The sequence below is a fragment of the Oreochromis niloticus genome, linkage group LG14, assembly GCF_001858045.2.
Source record: "Oreochromis niloticus isolate F11D_XX linkage group LG14, O_niloticus_UMD_NMBU, whole genome shotgun sequence".
Lineage (NCBI taxonomy): Eukaryota > Metazoa > Chordata > Actinopteri > Cichliformes > Cichlidae > Oreochromis > Oreochromis niloticus.
In genome coordinates, this window is record NC_031979.2 from 12,951,634 (window position 1) to 12,971,728 (window position 20,095).

Consider the following 20,095-nt stretch of genomic DNA (forward strand, 5'->3'; position numbering starts at 1 on the left):
GAAAAGGAAATAACTCTCCCTGGAATATAACCCTCTGTTTTCCCAGATGACCCTGCCTCTATGTCCTCTTTATCCACCATTTCCTCCCTCATTGTCTATATTCCCCACTGCTCAAACAAAACAAACTTATTCATCCATAGACTTCCACTGGTAAATAAAACCTATGAACTTGTTCCTGTCTTATGTCACCTTTTGGGCCCAACAGTGTTTTCATTGTATTAGAAAATAGTGTTTTTACCAACTGTGTCATTCTATTGCTACTTCACAACATAGGCTGTTCGTGACTCAAAGGAGGGCAGTTGCGTACTGCTTGATCAGATTTTACACTCATTTTCTGCTCTTGAAAGTGCTGAAGAGCTTTGGGGTCTTGATGATATCTTAGAGTCAACTTATCACAGTGATGCAGACACATGTCAGTCTGTTATAGCTTATGCTCACAATAACATGGTTTTTGGCAGGGGTGATAAGCTGTGAGGAGGCACTGTGCCACATGGGTCTTACACAGTCTGTCCCTTAAGGATCGTCCAGGCTGCCCGTCCAATATAACAGGTTTTATAGGATGATAAGTCCATGCAGTCAGAGTTAATCAGTTAACTTTCCAGCAACTGGAGAGAAAATCATGCAAGTCAGTTATGTTTCTGTTGCAGTATACTGTACAACAGCAATAGTAGCTCACTGGCATAGAGAATAATCATGAAGTTGATTGTACCCTTTAGATTTTATATCTTGGTTTGTTATTCCTTATGTTTTCTGTCAGTGGTTTTTTTTTTTATATAATAAAACAATGAAGAAAGATGTGTGACTTTTCAGAGAAGAACTTTGTTTTTATTTTTTGCAATTTTCCACTCTAAAAATTAAGAGGCAGACATAAACTGCTGCATTTGCAGAGTTGTAAAAAAGCACTGAAACACTGCAGCACATAATAAGAAAAGACAACAAACAGAGCCTCATTAATTACTGTCTTGGTTAGAACAGAGGCAGAGAGAAAGAACTCATTCATCAAGGATTGTGTCTTCCTGTGCTTCCACTGGGGATAGTCTGTGCTAGTGGATTTAAGATGTAAGACCCATATAGGAGAGATTTCTCATAGCCCTGTAGGATAAAGTAAAAGCCTACAGAGCAAGATATAGAGCAAAGCACATAGTTCCACATGTTTGATGTGCCAGATGTGAATGATATTGTCCTGGCATAACCCCAAAGTGGCTTGTCCTAGTTTCAAACTAAGGACCTTTTGCAGTTTAGGTTGATGTGCAATCCACTGTGCTCTGGAGACATAGCGAAGCAAAAACAAAAACAACAATCAGGGATTCTGATCCAGTAAAATGATGGGTATGATCAATGAAAAGTCCATGAAAATAAATCAAGGATTACTCTTCCCATTAAAAAAAAAAATGGCATTGTGGGATACAATGTACCCAGTGTGTGGCATGCATTACCTGACAGGCAGGACTCTAGAAGTGCAGGTTTTATTATGCTTACACAGATAGGTTAATCAGAAAGTAGCTAAAAGCATGACCATTTCCATGGCAACATTACCACCATAGAAACATAAGAATAATTACTTCAAAAAGGAGCTTTCTGTCACATCATTTAACTTCTACAAGCGCATTTTTGTTTGTTTTTTGAAACTGTTTTTTTTTTTAAATTGAGGCGTAAACATGGCTGAAAGGGTGCTTTCATTTGCATTGAAAATATGTTTTGTTTGTTTTGTGCAGTGCCAGGTTCATCTATACAATATAGCATTGTAAAGGAAAAGGAAATAATAAGGGAAACTATACTGGTGAATTACTATGAATTTTTACTTTTATTTATTTATTTATATATTTATCTATTTTCGGCAATTAAAAATCATTTCCCATTCCATCATATGGTCCCAGTTTAGTATGGACTACTATACTACTATCAACCCTAAATCATATTTGTAGTTTTTGCCTTAGGATGGAAATATTAATTAGTACTCTATAGTATAAATCACATAGATGTTCTGTCATGCTAGTGTCTCTGTAGCTTTTTTCTTGCTCTAATATATTGACTACCAGTATAACAACTACACAGACAAAGAGCAGATCTCACCTATCCTAAATCGACTGATTTCAGAGCAGAATAAACACAGAGAAAGAAAACAGCACTCTGGGAAATTCAATCAACATTTTATTTTCAGGATGTACTTTGTTAATAATTGAAAAGTTTGAAGTGCATAGTCATGAAGGGAGCATGAACAACATGGACACAAACACAGACAGACAGCTGAACATTCACAGGTTGATCCAGAAAAAATGTGTTTGCAGATGTATTTTGCTTGTGTGTGTATGTTGAACAGACTACGGTGATGCAAGCAAAACATAAGAGATTGCTGCAACAGTACGACTTTCTATCAACTGCTATAATTTGTCTGCTATCAGTGGCCTTAGCTTGCTCTAGATATGACTTTGTAAAATCATTTTTATTTGGGATAGATTTATGTTTTGCAGCCCCAGGATATGTAAAATATTGATGGAATACTCTAAAATGCAGGACTGCAGTGACAGCATGTGGAGAGGTCAGTGCTTAGAAATGAAACCTAAAAGAAAGTCTCAATGTCTTTGTCTGTCAAACGTTTGCTATGTGTGTAAATCGCAATATGAATCATAGTTTGGTATTTTTACCACTAATGTTAACTCCAAATTCTCAAAAAAGAAGAAAATGTTTTCATTTTTTTTTAACTATATTAATCTTTCCTATAATGTGTGAGAGGGGAAAACCCAGAAAGTGTTAAGAACGCAACGCTATAAAAATGTGGGCACTTTTTACTTGAAAAATGACTTACAAACTATGTTCTTAAAACAGTTGTCAATTCCTTTTCTTGACTAAGTAACTGACTAATAGTTGCAGCTCTGGTGTGGAATGTGGGAGGCAGACAGACTCTTGGCTTGGCAGTGTGAGTTTCAGCTGCTAGAAATACAGAAGTAGTACAGAGCATCATCATATACAGTTTAGCTTTCATATGCATTTTATACAGCAGTAGACAGTAATGCAACATCATGTTTTAGTAGTGTTACCGTAGTCAATAGATTGCGTGTCGTTATAATCGTGTTGTAACAACAGCAGACATGAGACTCTTGGATTGGCAGTATGAGTTTCACCCGCTCTGGCAGTAAGAGCAATACTAACTCTAAAAAATCATACTAGTCAATGAGAATTCACAATACTTTGTTACCTAGTGAATAATGTTACAGCAGTACTAATGCTGTCTATAATTATTTTATGCTAACCAGTCGTAGTCTGACGAACAACCACTGTTCATATGTGGTTTATTGTTCAATGTATTTTTTTCCTAATTTTTTTGTGTAAACTTATACATCACATCTCCCTATTAGACTACTAGCACTATATAAAGCAGGAGAAACAATTGCAACATGATGCGTAATCATACATTTTTGAATTGCTTTAACTCTGAAAATTTTGGCAATGGTTTGATAACACAGTTACATGAAATTAGAATCATTTTTTTTTTATTTATGCAATCCTCATAGTCCAAATGAAAACGCATTAAACTCATGCTAGTAGTATCATGGCTTGTACTACAGGGGCATTTACCACTGGGTGGCAGTCATACTGTATTTGTTGTGCTGTATTGCACCACTGCAGAGGAGCATTGTACACTGTACCGTGCACACTCAGTACTGCAGCAATCACTGCAAGCTGTTGGCTAACTTCAAGAGTCATAAGAGGTTCAGTACAAGTGTTTCTTGGAGGAAGACAGGACAGATCAGAATACCAAAGATGAAATTAAAACAAAAAACATAACAATAATAATAATGCATTCAATGCTTACTACAATGTCTTGCGATTATAAAGGCAACTGTACCTAAACCAGACCTTCGTTACGCATTAAAACAGCTCTCCTCTCCCCGTCACATATATATATTTTATCACATCAGTTATGGCTGCTATGAAAACAGTACATACCCCTTATAACCCGCTCAGATACATATGCCTAATTTGCTGCACAGAGTTTTCTATTGTTGTTTTTTAAGTATTTTATTATCATTTGTTTTTCTTCATTAAATTAAGAACAAAATCAGTAAACACAAATAGTGAGGTCTGAGTTATGTATTATGTGAATCCACCTATACTGTATTTTGAATGTCAGGGTTATGAAAAGTACACTAACAGACACATTAACTCCACAATATTGCTTTTCCCTAACAGGAAGACTTTGGATGTATATACCCTCTTTGCAGAGGGGTCCCATAACTCTTAGACAAGTGTGTGTGATGCTTACATCCACATCATTCACATTTTTACAGGTTCACCAGGATATATTCACTTCTAACATTGTACTGTTAAGGTTGATCACAATTCACTCTTGATCCCATTTATACTCAGCATATACTTTCACTTATTTAGTAATGTATAATAAAATAAACACTTATGCTTCTTGGGCATAGGCGTTGTACTTTATATATTGTATGAAACCCGATTGCGTGAGTCAACTGAGGTCATATTCTACAACACCTTTCCTTGCAATGGTGATTAAATGCATTCCTCCAAGACATAAGTGCAACCAAATAACTACTCAGTACATAACATCAAATCTTATAATTAGGACTCCAAAGCAAGAACATCCATAATAGGTCAGTTAAGATGTTCGCTGTGTTTGCAACAATGGCTGCTTTTATATTACACACAGAAAAATATATTATATTCCTGTAAGGGGGAATACAGCGCATTGGTTATCTTGTAGGGCATTTCATATTTGTCAGTTGGCAGTGTCAATAAGGGTGTTTTAGCACATTAGTATGGTAGCCCTGAGAGCTCTGAGTAAAACATACAATGAAAAAAAAATAAAATAAAAGCATACTTCAACAGTTTGACAAAGTAATAAATAAAAAAACAACAACAAATCAACAAAAAAATAATTCACAGCAAAGAGAGAAACTGCAGCTGCAGCACCTTGAACTCTCAGGGCCACCACTGTGTTATTATTCCATCTAGATACAACTTTTGTGAAATAGCAAAGTGCAAATGGGGTAATATGTTAGACATGTGTTATAATGTGGGCCTGGGCTCTAGCTTTTCCTGATACAGCTTTCATCTGCTCAGGGAATTTTGAGCCAAGTGTAAATGGGACCTAATATAGATTGATCCAATGCAGACAAAACCATCTGCTGTAGATATATGATCCTAATCACCATACTTTAGCCCAGCTGAGATACATTTCTGTGGTGTGGATACATACATTGGTACAATGATCAGTGCCTTGGACAGAATTGCCAGCCAGTCCAGACACATCTTTAAAGTGCCTTATAACAGGTTATTGCATAATCTGATATCTGTCTTATTGCTTCCATTGAAAGCAAGGGAAATGCACTCCAGTATTAGAGAGGAGCAGGCTGACAGAAGTGAACAAATAGAAAAATAAAATAAAAGCTTGTCATAGAGCTGTGTTCCAGTAAGTTAACATGTACTCGAAGGTAAAACCATTTGACACGGTGCTGCTGTCAGGTACTCGGTCAAAATGACAAACACAAAGTGAGAATGTTGTGTTTTTGTTAATTCTCTTAATATATAGTATAAAAGAATGGCGACTGTGAGGCCACTTCTGTGATTTGCCATTGTAACAAAAACCACTTTAACACTGATAAAGTGCTGTATTGTTTGCAGGCAAGGCCAGTGAGCTGTTCTCAGGTATCAAAATGAATCCTCCTATGTGGGTATTTGTGTAGCAGCGTGTACTGTATGTATGTAGCTTTCAGCTGTTCAAACTATTTATGCAGAGCATGTCTGCAGTCCTCATAGAAAGTGACTGTGACTACAAACTACAAAGAGAGGTGGTTCTAATTTCCCAAGGGCATTTTAGCAGTAAACCGATCCTTGTTGACTTATGAAAGAATGAAACAGAAATGTGAATTTATGAAGATTTTGTTCCATTTTCCAATTTGGAGTTTCTGAAAGAACTAAGTACTGGTGTTTATATTGTGCACATTTAAACATTTACTTTTAAACAAATTCTATATGTGTGTAATTTAAAAATTTCTGAATTTACTCTCAGCAACATCAACCGATGTCCCTTTTAAACAGCTAAGATCAACACTGGGGTTGTTTATGAAGTCTGAACAAAATGTTTAAAATGTTCAATGGCCAGGGTTTTAAATACAATCACAGCAAGTAGTGATTGGCTTTTATCAGTTTAGACTCTATAACATGCTCAGTTTTGGCCAGTTGTAGACGTACACAAAATAATGTAGCTGACCAACAAGCACTTATGACTGCTCTTGAGGGACATTCACACACATTTAATTCAGAATAATATTAATATTTCTTTGATAGATTTTTTGTACTGAATAAAAACATACATTTTGGACAATATTTGACTGCCCAACAGTCTTTACATTCTTTTGCAGTGAGCTGCCCCAAGACAATGCTACCTGCACTACTGAGGCTATATTACTGGACTTGTATATTCTTGATGGGTTTGGCAAGTTTCCTTTGACTTATATGTATATCATTGAATCCACATGCAAATTTGGAAATCAGCATTATGAGCTGCATGTGCTTATACTTATACAGATATCCTGCTAATGAGCCATTAAGCAACTTCTCAATCTCCTCTGGCAGGTCTTTTCAATTCTTTCACTCAAACAGAGCTGCTAAAATGTTCTTACTTTTTAAATCAGTGTAAACTTTCTCTCAGTTATTAATTTTTCTACAGTAAACTTGTAGGCCAATATTCTAAAAGTTCTTTTTCAATAACCCTGACGTGGCTAAAATGGCGTTAAACAGTTGTAGCGGTGTTGAGATGAGCATTGACAGAGCTTCCTGCAGTTCAGGGCAGCGTGGAGGGGACCAAGCAGAGACACACAGAAATGTTCCTGTATTATGGTGTAATATATAATCTTATATGAAGCTATATAAAATGTGCACATGCTCAAAATGCATTGGTTATTAGTCAGAAGCAGCATGATTAAGTTCATTCCTTTCAATCAGGAGCTGGGTAGTCTGGGGATTGTCTTTGATGATGGTTAGGGTTCTTTTTTTTATGTAAGTTTTCTGTTTTTCTTCTCGCCAGCCGAGGGAGCAGAAGCAGAACAGGCACCTGTGTTTATCTAAAGCAAAACAATAAAACCTGTGCAGAACTGGATCTTTTATTCACCTAAGGTAAGCCCATTTGTCAGTCCCTGCTAACCAGCATTTCACTGAAAATCTTTGACCCAAGCAAACCAGCAGTGTGTCTAATCACGACCCAGAAGTAAACATGAAAATGGGCATTTCAGAGGTTAATGTCAGTGGATCAGGACAAAAGATCTTTTGGAAACAGTTGGGATTTACTCGTTACCTACAAACACAGTTAATCAGTAAAACAGCGCCCAGTGTTTAAAATGGCAAAATACAAATTTTACGGTCAGTGTTTAAAATGTAAAACTTCCTATTTTATTTATAAACAATTTATGTGATTGGGACTCAAAAATGTTATCTTTTATTTATAACCAAACTTCTAGTCAGTTATCACCTGGCTTATTTTCATTCAGGTGCATTTATATCATTTGAGAGCTAAGGGAAAGAATTTGAGCAGTGTTGTGCTGTTCTTCGACTGACATCCTGGCAGTTTTTCATTATGGCAGTTCAATGTGGCATCAAAGATTTTTGTTCCCACTGGTTGAGTATATCTGAGTCCAAGTTTCACTTGGAGTTGTAGAGTTCCAGACTAAGAATCAAACATATTGTAGCTTCTCAATTGAGACTGTAAAGCATGTTTTGGATTGGAAACTGAATACTGACATTGGGTGTATAAAAAAGATTTCGGCCTTGTGATACGTTCTTGCTTTAACATAGTGTGAATGTTATTAGATAGTAAGAAAGTACATAGAAAAAAATAACACCTCAACTGCATAAATTGGAGATTGCACTGTGAAGAAAGTGGAGCAGAAGCTGTACAGTGGAACAAATGGGCTACCATGGTAAGTGAGAGAGATCCAGGCCTATGCACACTTCACACTTCCCAAATCTCAAGCATGATTTAAAATAGACATTTTTACAAGTTGTTTTTGTTAGCCACTAGTAAGATAACTGATTTTTCGCTGAGTGTGTACATTTGTCTAACATATATACAAACATGTAGGCATACTTAACATTTTGTTCAAGCCTTTGGTGTCCCTTTGTTTTCATTTTTGGCTCCTGAAAGACCATTTTCTGTGTTGTCATTCCCTGAGGAGCTCACTAGGCACTCTTTACTGTAGAGATAAGAGAAACAAAGGTTATATTGAACACCTATAAAAGGAGACAAATACAAGCGATAAGGGCCATGTGCCATATGTACTGCAGGGGTTTTAAAAAAACGTAACCCACTGAGCTTCAAATAGTAATTTTGTTTTGGAAACATTGAATATGGGTGACGTTATTTCGTTATTATATAATATAACAGATTCATATTAATTGCCCACTTTGCTCTGAGACAATTTGACTTATATTGTCAGCATAAAACCATTACTGATTACATCAGAAGTTTTAATTAGAAAATACAAAACAATCCATTAACACGTCCAAATGAGTGCCTGGGTCAGCCACAGTCGAATAACTGGGTAAATCTTTGTGACACAAAATTATTTTTCAGTAAATAATGTAGTTTTATATGAACTGGTGTTGATGATATGATGTTTGTGATAACGGTTACAATGGTTTAGTTGTATTCATGGAATATAAATTGTTCATTTGTTATATGAAAGCAAATACTCTTGAAACTGTGATGTAACACATTTGAATTTCCTCTAATATCCAATTTTCACTGCTAGATGCAGTTTTTATATCCATAAAAAAGACAACAGAAAGCTAATAATTCTACTTCTTTTGCAAACTGGAGTATGACAAGCAATTTTTTTCATTTTTTTGCAACATTCAAACTTTTTGTTATACTTTTTAGAAATCAAATAAGACTTGTACATATTAAAAATATTTGTATTGCATAAAAATATTATTTACAACATGTATGTATGAAGATCACTTGACTTATTCTTCATGTCAATATGTCTTGTCTGAAAAATTGTGTTGCCGTAACAGTGCATAACTTGTGTGATGAAACAGGAAATATAAACAGTACTTCACCACACTTAATTATTTATAAATTCTGTACATTTCATGCATATGATATTGCTGCAGGTATAAGAATAAATTATGTTACATGCTTATGTGATGAGTTTTGAGCAGTGTGTTGCAGGCTATAGTGTCTGCAAAAGTCAATGACATCATAGGACTTGTAACATATGTATATGAATCAAAATACATGAATAAAAACCATTCCGTGGCTGTTGTGTCCATATCAGGAAAAAAAATTCAGTGGTTCCTTAAAAGCTGGAAATTTTTTTCATTAATGGTGAAAACTTAACAAATTTTTACACCCTATTTCACAAGATGTTAAATTTGCAGAAACAGTTATAAAACTAGCATATAATAGACCAAATTTCTTTTTGCCAGCAATACACAGTTTTTGGCTGTTTGACTGTAGCTGACCCAAATATATATGATAACAAGATTATCTATAATCAGTATTGTTGATTTGCTCTAAATGTCAGTGATCTACTCACTTCTTCTCATCATCCTTCTGCAGGAAGTGAACAACAACAGCCTTTATCACCATGACAATGATAACTAGGCCTATGACTCCACCCAACGCTGAGACAATAATGATTGTCAAAGTGTTGTCAACTTCCTTCACTGAAAAGGCAGAGAGAGAGAGAGAGAGAGAGAGACAGGGACTTTGTGAGGACAAACAAGTATACAGAGTATGTAAAAACTGACTAAGAGCTCTAACAAGATTGAAACTAGATGCTAGTAGCGTAAGTGCAATCTTTTTTTAAGTATATGTACTTTATAAACACTGTCAGTCAGCAAGTCAGATAAAGCTCTATTTTTGTGTGCCAGGTGTTTGTGCAACTTTTACATACTTTGATCCACCACTATAAGAGTGAAGATAGCACTGTGGTTGCGGTTCTTCTCTTTTGGATTCCTGGCAAAACAGATGTACTCTCCTTCATCTTCAAAGGTGATATTCCATAGCAAGATCGAAATGTTGTTTCTCTTTGAGGAGCCGACAAACTCAACACGCTCATGTAACACACGGACCTTCGGCTCCACACCCTCCATAGGGATCAACGCTTCACATAACTACACACAAGATATTTCCTTAGATACACAGTATTGGGTATCAGCTATACAGCATTGGGATGATGACACACTGTGTTGTAATTTTGCCTTTGTACACCACCACATCACACTGAAAATCAAAGACTTTAATTCAAGGGGTTTAACAAAAGTGTTTTATTACCTGTTTGGGCATTTTTATATATAGTTCCCTATTTTTAGAGACTCAAAAATAATTGACAAGCAGTTTTATGGCCAGGTAAAGACTCCCTTGACATTTTCTTACAAATTAAGGAAACTGTGATCTGGACTTGAACTTGTATTTGGTAGCTGTCTGAAAGAATGTGTAGTTATGCCATAATCAAACTAAAAAAAAAAACGTGGCCAAATCAGCTATTTGGCATGTTGAACAAAAGATGGAATGAACCCGGCAGCTCAGCAAGACTTAAAGGCCAGGGAAACCTGTGGACACACCTGTAAAGTGAATGATCACAGAATTCTTTCTTTGGTCAAGAAAAAAGTTCCTTCACAACTTCTAACAAAGTCAGCAACACTGTGGAGGTAGCTATATCACTGTCAAAGTCTGCAATCAACAGATGTCTTGATTAATGGAAATACAGAGCATTTACAACAAGATGCAAACCAATGGTTAAAGAGAGAAAAAAAATGATGATCTGAAGCATGGTGAAGTCAGTGTTATGGCATAGGTATGTATGGTTTCCAACAGAACTCATTCACTAGTGTTTACGGATCAAGTGACTGCTGACAGTGGCTGGATGAATTCTGAAATGTACAGGGCTACAATTGCTCCTCAGATCCTGACAAATGTTGAAAAATTGATTGGGCAGCACAAAGTGCAAATCGTTAATCACCCAATGTATACTGCACAAGCAACCCAAGGGCCTCTCAAGACAAAGAAACGGGATTTAATTAAATGACCAAGTGAGTCACATGATATCAGAACATGCTTTCCACCAGAGCATTCTTTTCAGTAGAGTTTAGAAGTCTAGTGTTGGGGAGTAACGGAATACATGTACTGGTGTTACGTATTTAAAATACAAAATATGAGTAACTGTATTCCGTTACAGTTACCATTTAAAAAGGTGATAATTAGAATACAGTTACTTTGTTGGAATAACTGGATTATTTCTTTTCCTTAGGCTATCCCCTCTCCAATTTTGGTAACTCCACACATAGCCGGAAACCCAAACAAGACACGAAATAAGAGGCTCTAATGTAAGCGTCTCGTTAACATTGGTGGCGTAAGTTACACAGTGGACCCAGCGACAGCACAACAGAGCCAGCAGAGTACGAGCAGGAATGGATTTCTTACTTCGAAATTCCGACACCACTTCATATTTAAAGAAGAAAGGGATGGGTGAATTTGACCATGCAGTGCAAACACTGTTTGCCAGCAACCAAGCTGCTCTCAGCATCAAAAGACTTCAACCTAAACAAACATCTGGAAGTAAGTTCTTTTTTTAAAACGAACATTAGCCTACTGCAGCTACCTTGTTTTAGTTGTGGTAGCTACCTGGGTTATGTACCACTTCAGTATCTTCAATGTACTATTGCTGTGTGATTTGTTACTATTACTGAAGGCTACTCGCCACCGAGCTAACATTGTTAGCAGGCGTTAGCTGAAGTTAGTTCATAGACTGCAGATTGTTAGACCTGCTTGATAGCATTAACAACCTGCGAGCTGCAAATAATCATGTGCAGTTCTGAAAGCAGTCTATGAAGTAACCTCAGCTAACGCAAACTAACAATGTTAACTTGGTGGCAAGTAGCCTTCAGTAATAGTAATTAATCACACAGCAATAGTACATTCATGTAGTTGTAAAAAGCATGACAATATATTAAGTAATCCAAAGGAATACGTTACAAACTACATTTTGGGGCATGTATTGTGTAATTTGTAGTGGAATACACTTTAAAAGTAACCTTCCCAACACTGCTGAAGGCAGACCTCTAGGCAGAGAGACCCACAAACAAGCAGCAGCTGAAGGTGACTGCAGTAAAGGCCTGGCATCTCAAGGGAGGAAACACAGCATTCGGTGATGTTCATGAATTTTAGACTTCAGGCAGTCATAACCTACAGAGGATTTTCAAGTAATAAAAGTAGATCCTGTGTATTAAAAAATGGTCACATTTTCTAAACAGTTAACACAGGCTGTACTTTAAAAAAAAAAAAAAAATCACATGTGATGGTTAACAAAGGCAAAATTACAAGAACTATGTGATCATCAAAGGTTAACAAAGGCAAACTTACAAGAACTATTTGATCATCAAAATACTTATGAACAAAACTGTATCCCCATGCCTTCAGAACTACAACAGCATACACTCACCTACTGTTTATGCGATGACACACGAAACATATGAAAATGTTAGGAAACACTATTTTTATGCTTTTTTGTATCCCTGTTGGTGTTGTGGTTGTGTGCACGTACCTTTATGAGACTTCCATTGTCATTATATTGCCAGTTGAAGTAGAGATTTTCGATGCCAATACATGAAGAGTAAGTGCAGGGCAACAAAACCGTGGAGCCATTCATTGCTTCGATTGAAGACACTTTACCTGTGGAAACTTCCAGTCCACCAACAGTCCATACGCCTAAACCAAGGGAGAAAGGAAAAGTTAAGAAGTTTTTAGAAAAGGATAGAAAATGGTTTTTGAAAAGCTATAAAAAACACAATTATATAAGGCAAAATGAAAATAAAAGGTAAAAGATAGTACAGAGTTTTGTGTTTGTTTGACATTTGCAATATTTGTTGTGGCATCACCAAAAAGTTGATTCTGTTCATCTGGACGTAGCGTTTTGTGGGAGAAACGTTTCGTCACTCATCCAAGTGACTTCTTCAGTCTCAGCTGACTGCAGGTTTCCCCAATCTTATAAACAGTACATTTGCATAATAACTGAAACCAGCCCACTGAAGGAACAATGGGCTAGGAGGTCAACAGTGGCATCAGTTTATTAAGACTTAATTATGTGTGAATTCATTATGATATAACTTAAGTAAAAGTAGAATGTGGCCAAGTAGGCAACACTAAAATTAAATTGTGAATAAAAATCTTAATATGACGTCTAAACCTAATATATTTCAAACTGCCATCACAGGGATAAAAATGACCACATGATCCCTGATTACTTTTTTTGTGTACTTTATGGACTTTATGGTGAACTTTAGGCTTTGAAATTTAGACTAGGCTCTAAATGCAACTTTCCAGAAGCAACTGACAATTTTACCAAATGACATTTATACTGTGTGATGTTCTCCATGTAAAACTTGCAATGCTCTCTCTTCTTTTAGTCTTAATGTTTTAAAAAAAATATGTAAAAAAATTAAACATAGAATTTTGATACCATTTCTTAAGAGAAAAGATTTGTTCTCTAGTTCATCAAGTCAAACTAACTAAACAATCAAAACATTTGATTTTATCGAGACCGAACGAATCCAGTTTATGAATAGAGTATAAGAGTCATGTGACTTATATTCACATGGCCAGGCATGTTATGTGGGTTTTGCAATGACAGCTGGTGTAATTCTCAGATTGTTGCTCTGGTTTCTCTCTCAGACACTTGGGGTCTATTTATAAATACTGTCTTCCACATTGACCTGCTCAGGATCACATTTCACTTGGACAAGGTACAGACAAGGTTAGAGTACATGTATGCCTCTGCTGAGGACACATAGACATGTATGTATACTTGCTTAAAAGAATTTTGCATCACCTGCTCTGGAATACTTTGAATAAATCTGCGTTAGCACAAGAATCTCAAACACTTGAGTCCTCATATTACTGGATATGGATGAAATCATTTTACTACTGGAAATCACGTAGTCTAGGCACACATTGTCATTTACCATTTTTAAATTCAAATGTTAAAGAAATCAGAAAATGTATTAATGTGATTTGGATGAAAGAAATCAACAGCAGAAATATTGATAAAAAGTTATTTTTCAGCTGTATTGTTACTGTCACAACACGGGCACTGGGGCTGGTTAATGAAACAAAACAAGAAAATTAATGTGAAATAACCTTTTCTTGATATACATAGAAAAAGTTACTTGGATAGAACTCATTCAACAGACAGCAAGATTTATTTTGTATTATATTAAGTATATTAATGGTGATTTACTGTGTATGGCTAGAACTAATAAAACATTTGCAGAAAAAAAAAGTAATAGTGTTGTAAGAAGATTATTTCAAGTAAGACTTACTGGAGCCGAAACTTTTAATTCGTATTGGGAAAAACACTTTTTTTCAGTATTTGAATTGTCATTCTTTCTGTTTTTTTATCAGCTGCTTTTGTAAAATGATATAAATAAGAAGAAAGATATTGCTGAAGTAAGCTTTTAGGGTTAATGATACAAGCAAGGCACTGTAAATGTGGGTGGAACTCCCACTGACGAATATGTGTTCCAGAAGTGCAAATACATAGACAAATATAAACCTCTGCCTGTATTTTATTATTTTATTTTTTTCAGATGAAATTAACTAAAGAGAGTGCCTTCTGCAAGTCACATATTGGTTCTAATAAATATGTGCACTGTTATACCTTACAAATAAATATTTATACATCAAGGAAGCATCAGTTTGTTTGGCTTTGCTTTTTTGGTCATCTATATGCATTTGTCCCACCCACTCTTCTTGATTTTTTTGTAACACCTGGTATTTAACTCTTCAGTTATGCTGACTCATCCACTTTCAGCTCAGGCATATTTAACTTTGAACTTGTTTGTTTTCTGTTTCCACTTTTGCTTTGTTTTAATAGCCTGACTTACTTTTTTTATAGCACTGGACAGTCTGGACACTTCTGCTCTCACTCCTTGTGTTCCCTCAATTTATTTGCTTTGAGACAATACCTAAATAAGAACGTGGAAACATATGGTAGTGTGTGTGTGTGTGTGTGTGTGTGTGTGTGTGTGTGTGTGTGTGTGTATTTTCTACTTTAAGAGGCTTAGAGGTTTTGAACATTGAACTATCTTTTAAACTCTTTGGTAAATGCAACAATGAAAACAAACATTTATCCTCTATCAGTAATTAGTTGCACATTTTCAGTGAATAGTCTGTGAAACAAAGTGCTCCAGTGGAGAAAAAAAGATGTAATCCATTTACAAAAACATTTCTAATTGGATTATATGGTGCCCCCTCCTCATGCTTAGAAATAAACTTGGCTTTACTGCTCTCTACTATCATGGTTTTGTATCACTATCCTCTTTTCTTGTCTTAACAGTTTGTCCTGAAACCGCCCACAGATTCACATCCTGAAGTAGTGTACAATTCACTTATGTAACGTATGCACTGTTATCTTTTTATGTGACGTGTGTGTCTGTGTATGTGTGTGCATGCGCATGTATGTGAACTGTATATATGCACTTACTTCAAGTGTTTGTGTACATATCAGTAATACTGATGGTCTGAAAAGCAACTGAGTGTGTGCGTGTATGTGCATGTGTGTCTGTGTGCATGTGTGTGTGTGTGTGTGTGTCCTTGCCTGACTGTCAAGGTGACTGTTTTTTTTTCTTCTTCTTCTTTTAAGTAGGCCAGTAATTGAAGAGTTAATGTATTTCTAAGAGAACCCATAGAGAACTGACTGAGGACACTATTCTGCAAGATATACAGGGAAGTGATGGGAAAGGTGGGAGAGGGGTGTATGAACAAGGAAGCGTAGGTAATGGAGGAGTTACAGTGTGTAGGAAGTGATGGAAGGGGTCACAAGGAAAGAACAGGGGAATGGATATGAGAGAGGTGAGGGATGTGAGATGTCCTTTTCAAGGTGAATGGGTAAAGAATTACACCAGCAGCTTAGTTACTTAATAGGCAGAGCTGCTGGTATTGTGGGACAAGATAGTTTCAGTTTTTCACTTCAGGTAATATATGCAATGTGATATTCATACAAACAATGCTGCAGTAACTACATTTTCAGGCACAGTACTGGAGAAATGTTAACATGATTACTATGTTACAGCATGATCACTCAAAAAAGTCATTATTCCAAGTTTTGTCTGTGGTCCTGCTGCAATAACAGCTGTCTGTTAATAATGAATGACACTTTAGATCCGGAGATGTTAATGAGAACAACCTACTGTTAAACATTTTTCCTTAATTTCGCACCTGACTTTTATTGGGACCTTTGCTTCACTGCCTTCATTCTCTTCATTCTCTGTTGCCAAAAGGTTTTGTTGTGACAGATTGCTGTAATACTTTGCACATTACTTGATTTAGGCATTACTTGATTACATAAGAGAAACAGTTGAGCATTCCCATACAGACACAATTTAGATAAATAACCATATCCTGAATATATAAGATGTTAACAATGATAAAATGCATTTTAGATGGACATTTTCATAACGGATGAACCAGATCTCTTAAATAGAGGTGAGAATTTAATGATGTAAGTGAACATAGTAATCAGAGGTCAAACCAAGGAACTACAAAGCCTGGAATGACTCAAACTCACCCATGGAACTAAAGCCATATCCTCCTGAGAACCAGCCCATCCATTTATGTCCTCTGTAATGGACATTTGTTTTTGGTCTCTATCTTGTGACTTATTTGAGCGATCATAATAAGTCCTGATGTACTAAATAGAGGACATCCTGGGCTTTCCATTGATATCTCATGCGTTTGGGTGGTCTCCTTTAGCTCCAAAGAGGATTGAAGATTCTTTCCTCAGTTCTCAGGAGGATATAGTCAAATGAAAGTATTTATTCATAAGTGTAGAACTTGAATTGAAATTTAAGAGAGTTCTTCTAACTTGGAATACGGACTGTTGGACTGTTGCTGAGTTAGGATTTTAAGTTAAAATTTAAGTTATAATCTATTCATTTGTAAAAATTAAGTATTTGGGGGATATCGAGTTACATATTTTACTGTTTAAGAACCTACAGTGATGCCTCTTATATAATCCATTTTGTTGATTGATCTTGATGTTGCTGATTTACCACTCCCATAATTTTCCTGAGTGTGGAAATGGGTCTGGGCTCTTATGGGTTAAAAGATATTTGAACTTATTTTATTTTAATTGACAGATGACTAATGTAAACCAATCTCGCACCACCACTTGAGTCAGACTGTTAAAAGTCAAACTAAAACAACAATGCTCTATAATGCTGTGGCTATCCTTTAAGGATTTGCTGATAAAAAAATATAATTTGTTATACAGTTTATGTTTCTTTCTTATTTGTGTTAGCCTTGCCTGTACTTGTGTGTTGGTGTATCTACTGGTTGCTGGTATAGAGGGATTCAGCCTGAGAATATGTGCTTATGAGAAAATGATTTCAGAGAAATTCCACTGAACTTCGGTGGTAATTTAGACAAAGCAACCAGATCAATGCTGTTTTTTAGCACGATTTCTGGGAAAATATTTTACTAAGAAAGTGTTATTTGGTGCAGTGTGACTTTCCACAACACTCAAAACTTTCATTTGGAAATACGTGTACTGACAATGAAATAGAACAAGAAACAAATGAATATGAATAAGATGTATAAGATGAATAATTGTAAATTTGTGCTTTACAACTATTTTTTTGTATGCGAACTATGATGTAAGTGAGGTGTGTATATTGCCTGTATTTGTTCCTCTTTCTTAAATGAATATTTTGTTAAAAGTTTCTGGTATATATATTTATCATATCTATTCAAAAGGACTATACTATTGTTTAATCCCTTTAAAGTGAACTAATGTTGCATTGTGTTAGCTACTCAGAAGTGTGTTCGCATGTTTTCAGTATGTGATATGCTATGACCAAATTTGACCCTACTGGGACAAATGATGATTTGGTGTTTGTGCTGCCGCTAACCTGGACTCATGGACTCTTCCCTAAATAATTTAGTGAATAACTTTACCAAAATGCAAAATTACATGTTTCACTGAACTAAAATTGTTTTTGTTTTAATATTTCCCCCTGATGTTTGGTTGGAAAACATAAAGAGCACAAATATTTGCTAAAAAAACAAAACAAAACAAAACTGAAACAACAAAGTGTTGTTTGTGTTTTTTGGATCTAGAACACATTTTAAAAAGCAGCACGATAAGATGCATTCTAATCTTACTTATCGGTTATCTAAAGACAACACTAATATTACAATACTGGACACATACTAGTCCCATTTCTGTTCCATAAAACTCAATGGTGCTCAACTTTACAAACAACTGAGAGCCAGGGGGGAATTTTTGGATGTGGGGGCACTATTGGGCACTACAACAAAATCAGGGAGGGTATGAGCAAAAGCACAGCTCATCACTGCACCACTACGTCATTACCAGTAATGCTATGTTCACACAGGCATGCATGTAGATAAACTATAGCTTGTTTTTCTTTACTTTGAAAACCAAAAGTTAATTATTTGTTTTATTTTCTCCTTTATGAAGGTTATGTTTAAAGTACAATTTCAAAGTGCGAAGTGTCAGTTACTCAAACAGTCCAGCAGCAACCCTACAACATGAAACTGAGCTCAGTCAAAGGTTTGTATTGTTGGCCTGATTGTTCTTTAACAATTAAACATCACCTGTGACAGCACCATACATTGTAGTGTTTGGGTATGGAAAGAGAATGATTAAACATGAGCGCCGAAGCAGATGCGACAGAGTAGCAGATGTTGATATAGAATAACCAAAAAAAGGTATTGATTTACTGTAAGAGGGCTGTATCACCCACCCATACATAAGAAATAAGAAAAGGAGAGCAAAAGGAGCAAATGAAGAAGGTCTAAAGGGCACAGAAACAAGTTAAAATGTATAGGCAATTAAAGGGATAGCCCCAGCCAGAGACATGTTTGAAAAGAGTGGAATGACATGGCACTTAAAGGTACAGAGATAAGTGTAACTCACCAAGCAGCAGTGCAACTGCCAGACCAGCGTGAAGTAGATCCCCTGATCTCAGCCGACCAGAGACACTTGAACCAGTGCTGTCCACTGACGCCATGACACCTACACCACCTGTCTGTCTCTGTTCTTCTCTGCCTGTCTATATGTATACAATGTGTGTCTCTGTCAGTCTGTCTCCTTGTCCGCCAGTCACTGTGAGTGTTTGACTTATATGCCTCTGGACCAAGGTGGGACACTGAGCTGTGCAGCTGAAGGCAGAGTCTTGCTCCCAGTCCCTCCCTCTTCTCTCCTCCTCTGCACTCTGTCCCAGGAATGAACAGAATGAGGAAGCGCAAAAGAGAGAAGGATAAAATTCCTTTAGGGAGCTCTCTCACATCAAGTTGTTCCTTGCACCGCTCTCCGGCAGCCCGGGGAAGCAGAGGAAAGGAAAGACTGAAGAATGCAGCAGTTGAATGAAGAGTGCAGCCTCTCTGTTTCTTTGACTCCCTCCTCTGCTGTCCTCTGTCGCTGTCTCTGGCAGACACAGTGGTAATTATCCAGCAAAGCAGAGTGTGAGGCGAAAGGCATAGAGGAGAATCGAGGCAGAGCGGCACCAGGGTAGCAGCGTTGTGTCAGACAGCTCCACTCCTTTAACAGCAGCAGCAATAGTCAGGTAACCAGGCTGGCCAACAAACCCCATGGGTGGGGGGGAGACATAGGCTGGAGGGGGAGGAGAACACACAAGAGGCACAGAAGGATGCTGGAGGAGAGCCAGCAGGCGGAAAAGCAGAAAGTATGCGTGTTTCCCCTGCCGGCGCAGGGAGAAATGAGGTACTGCAGAGGTAGAGGTGAAGAGAGAGCGAGCGAGGGAAGGAGGGGATAGCGAGTGGGGGTGAGGGGTACCGGGTGATGTCTGCTGCCACATAGATGCACACACACACACACACATGCGCCCAGCACAGAACAGCTGAGTCAGCCTTTGCTCAAGAAGGTCTCCGAGTCAGTCACGGGCTGGGTGTTTCACCCATACCACATACCCCTCTTTACTACATCCTTTGCTCATGTCTCCACTTTCATGCTTCTCTCATTTCATGGTTACACTTTATATCTGTGTTGGCAGTCGAGTTTTGCTTCCAGTGGCTCTCTTCCCTTTCTCA

At 36.8% G+C, this 20,095-nt stretch overlaps 1 protein-coding gene across 1 annotated transcript; it reads right to left on the minus strand.

The window, feature by feature from the left end:
* Nucleotides 1-2,138: 2,138 nt before the first annotated feature.
* LOC100698831 (sodium channel subunit beta-4) lies at nt 2,139-19,879 on the minus strand. The gene is made up of 5 exons (XM_003441720.5): nt 18,963-19,879; nt 12,570-12,733; nt 9,921-10,140; nt 9,561-9,690; nt 2,139-8,213 (listed from the first exon to the last, which is right to left on the minus strand). The coding sequence occupies exons 1-5, from the start codon at nt 19,054-19,056 to the stop codon at nt 8,120-8,122; spliced, it is 702 nt and encodes a 233-aa protein (XP_003441768.1). The 5' UTR covers nt 19,057-19,879; the 3' UTR covers nt 2,139-8,119.
* Between the last annotated feature and the right edge of the window lie 216 nt (nt 19,880-20,095).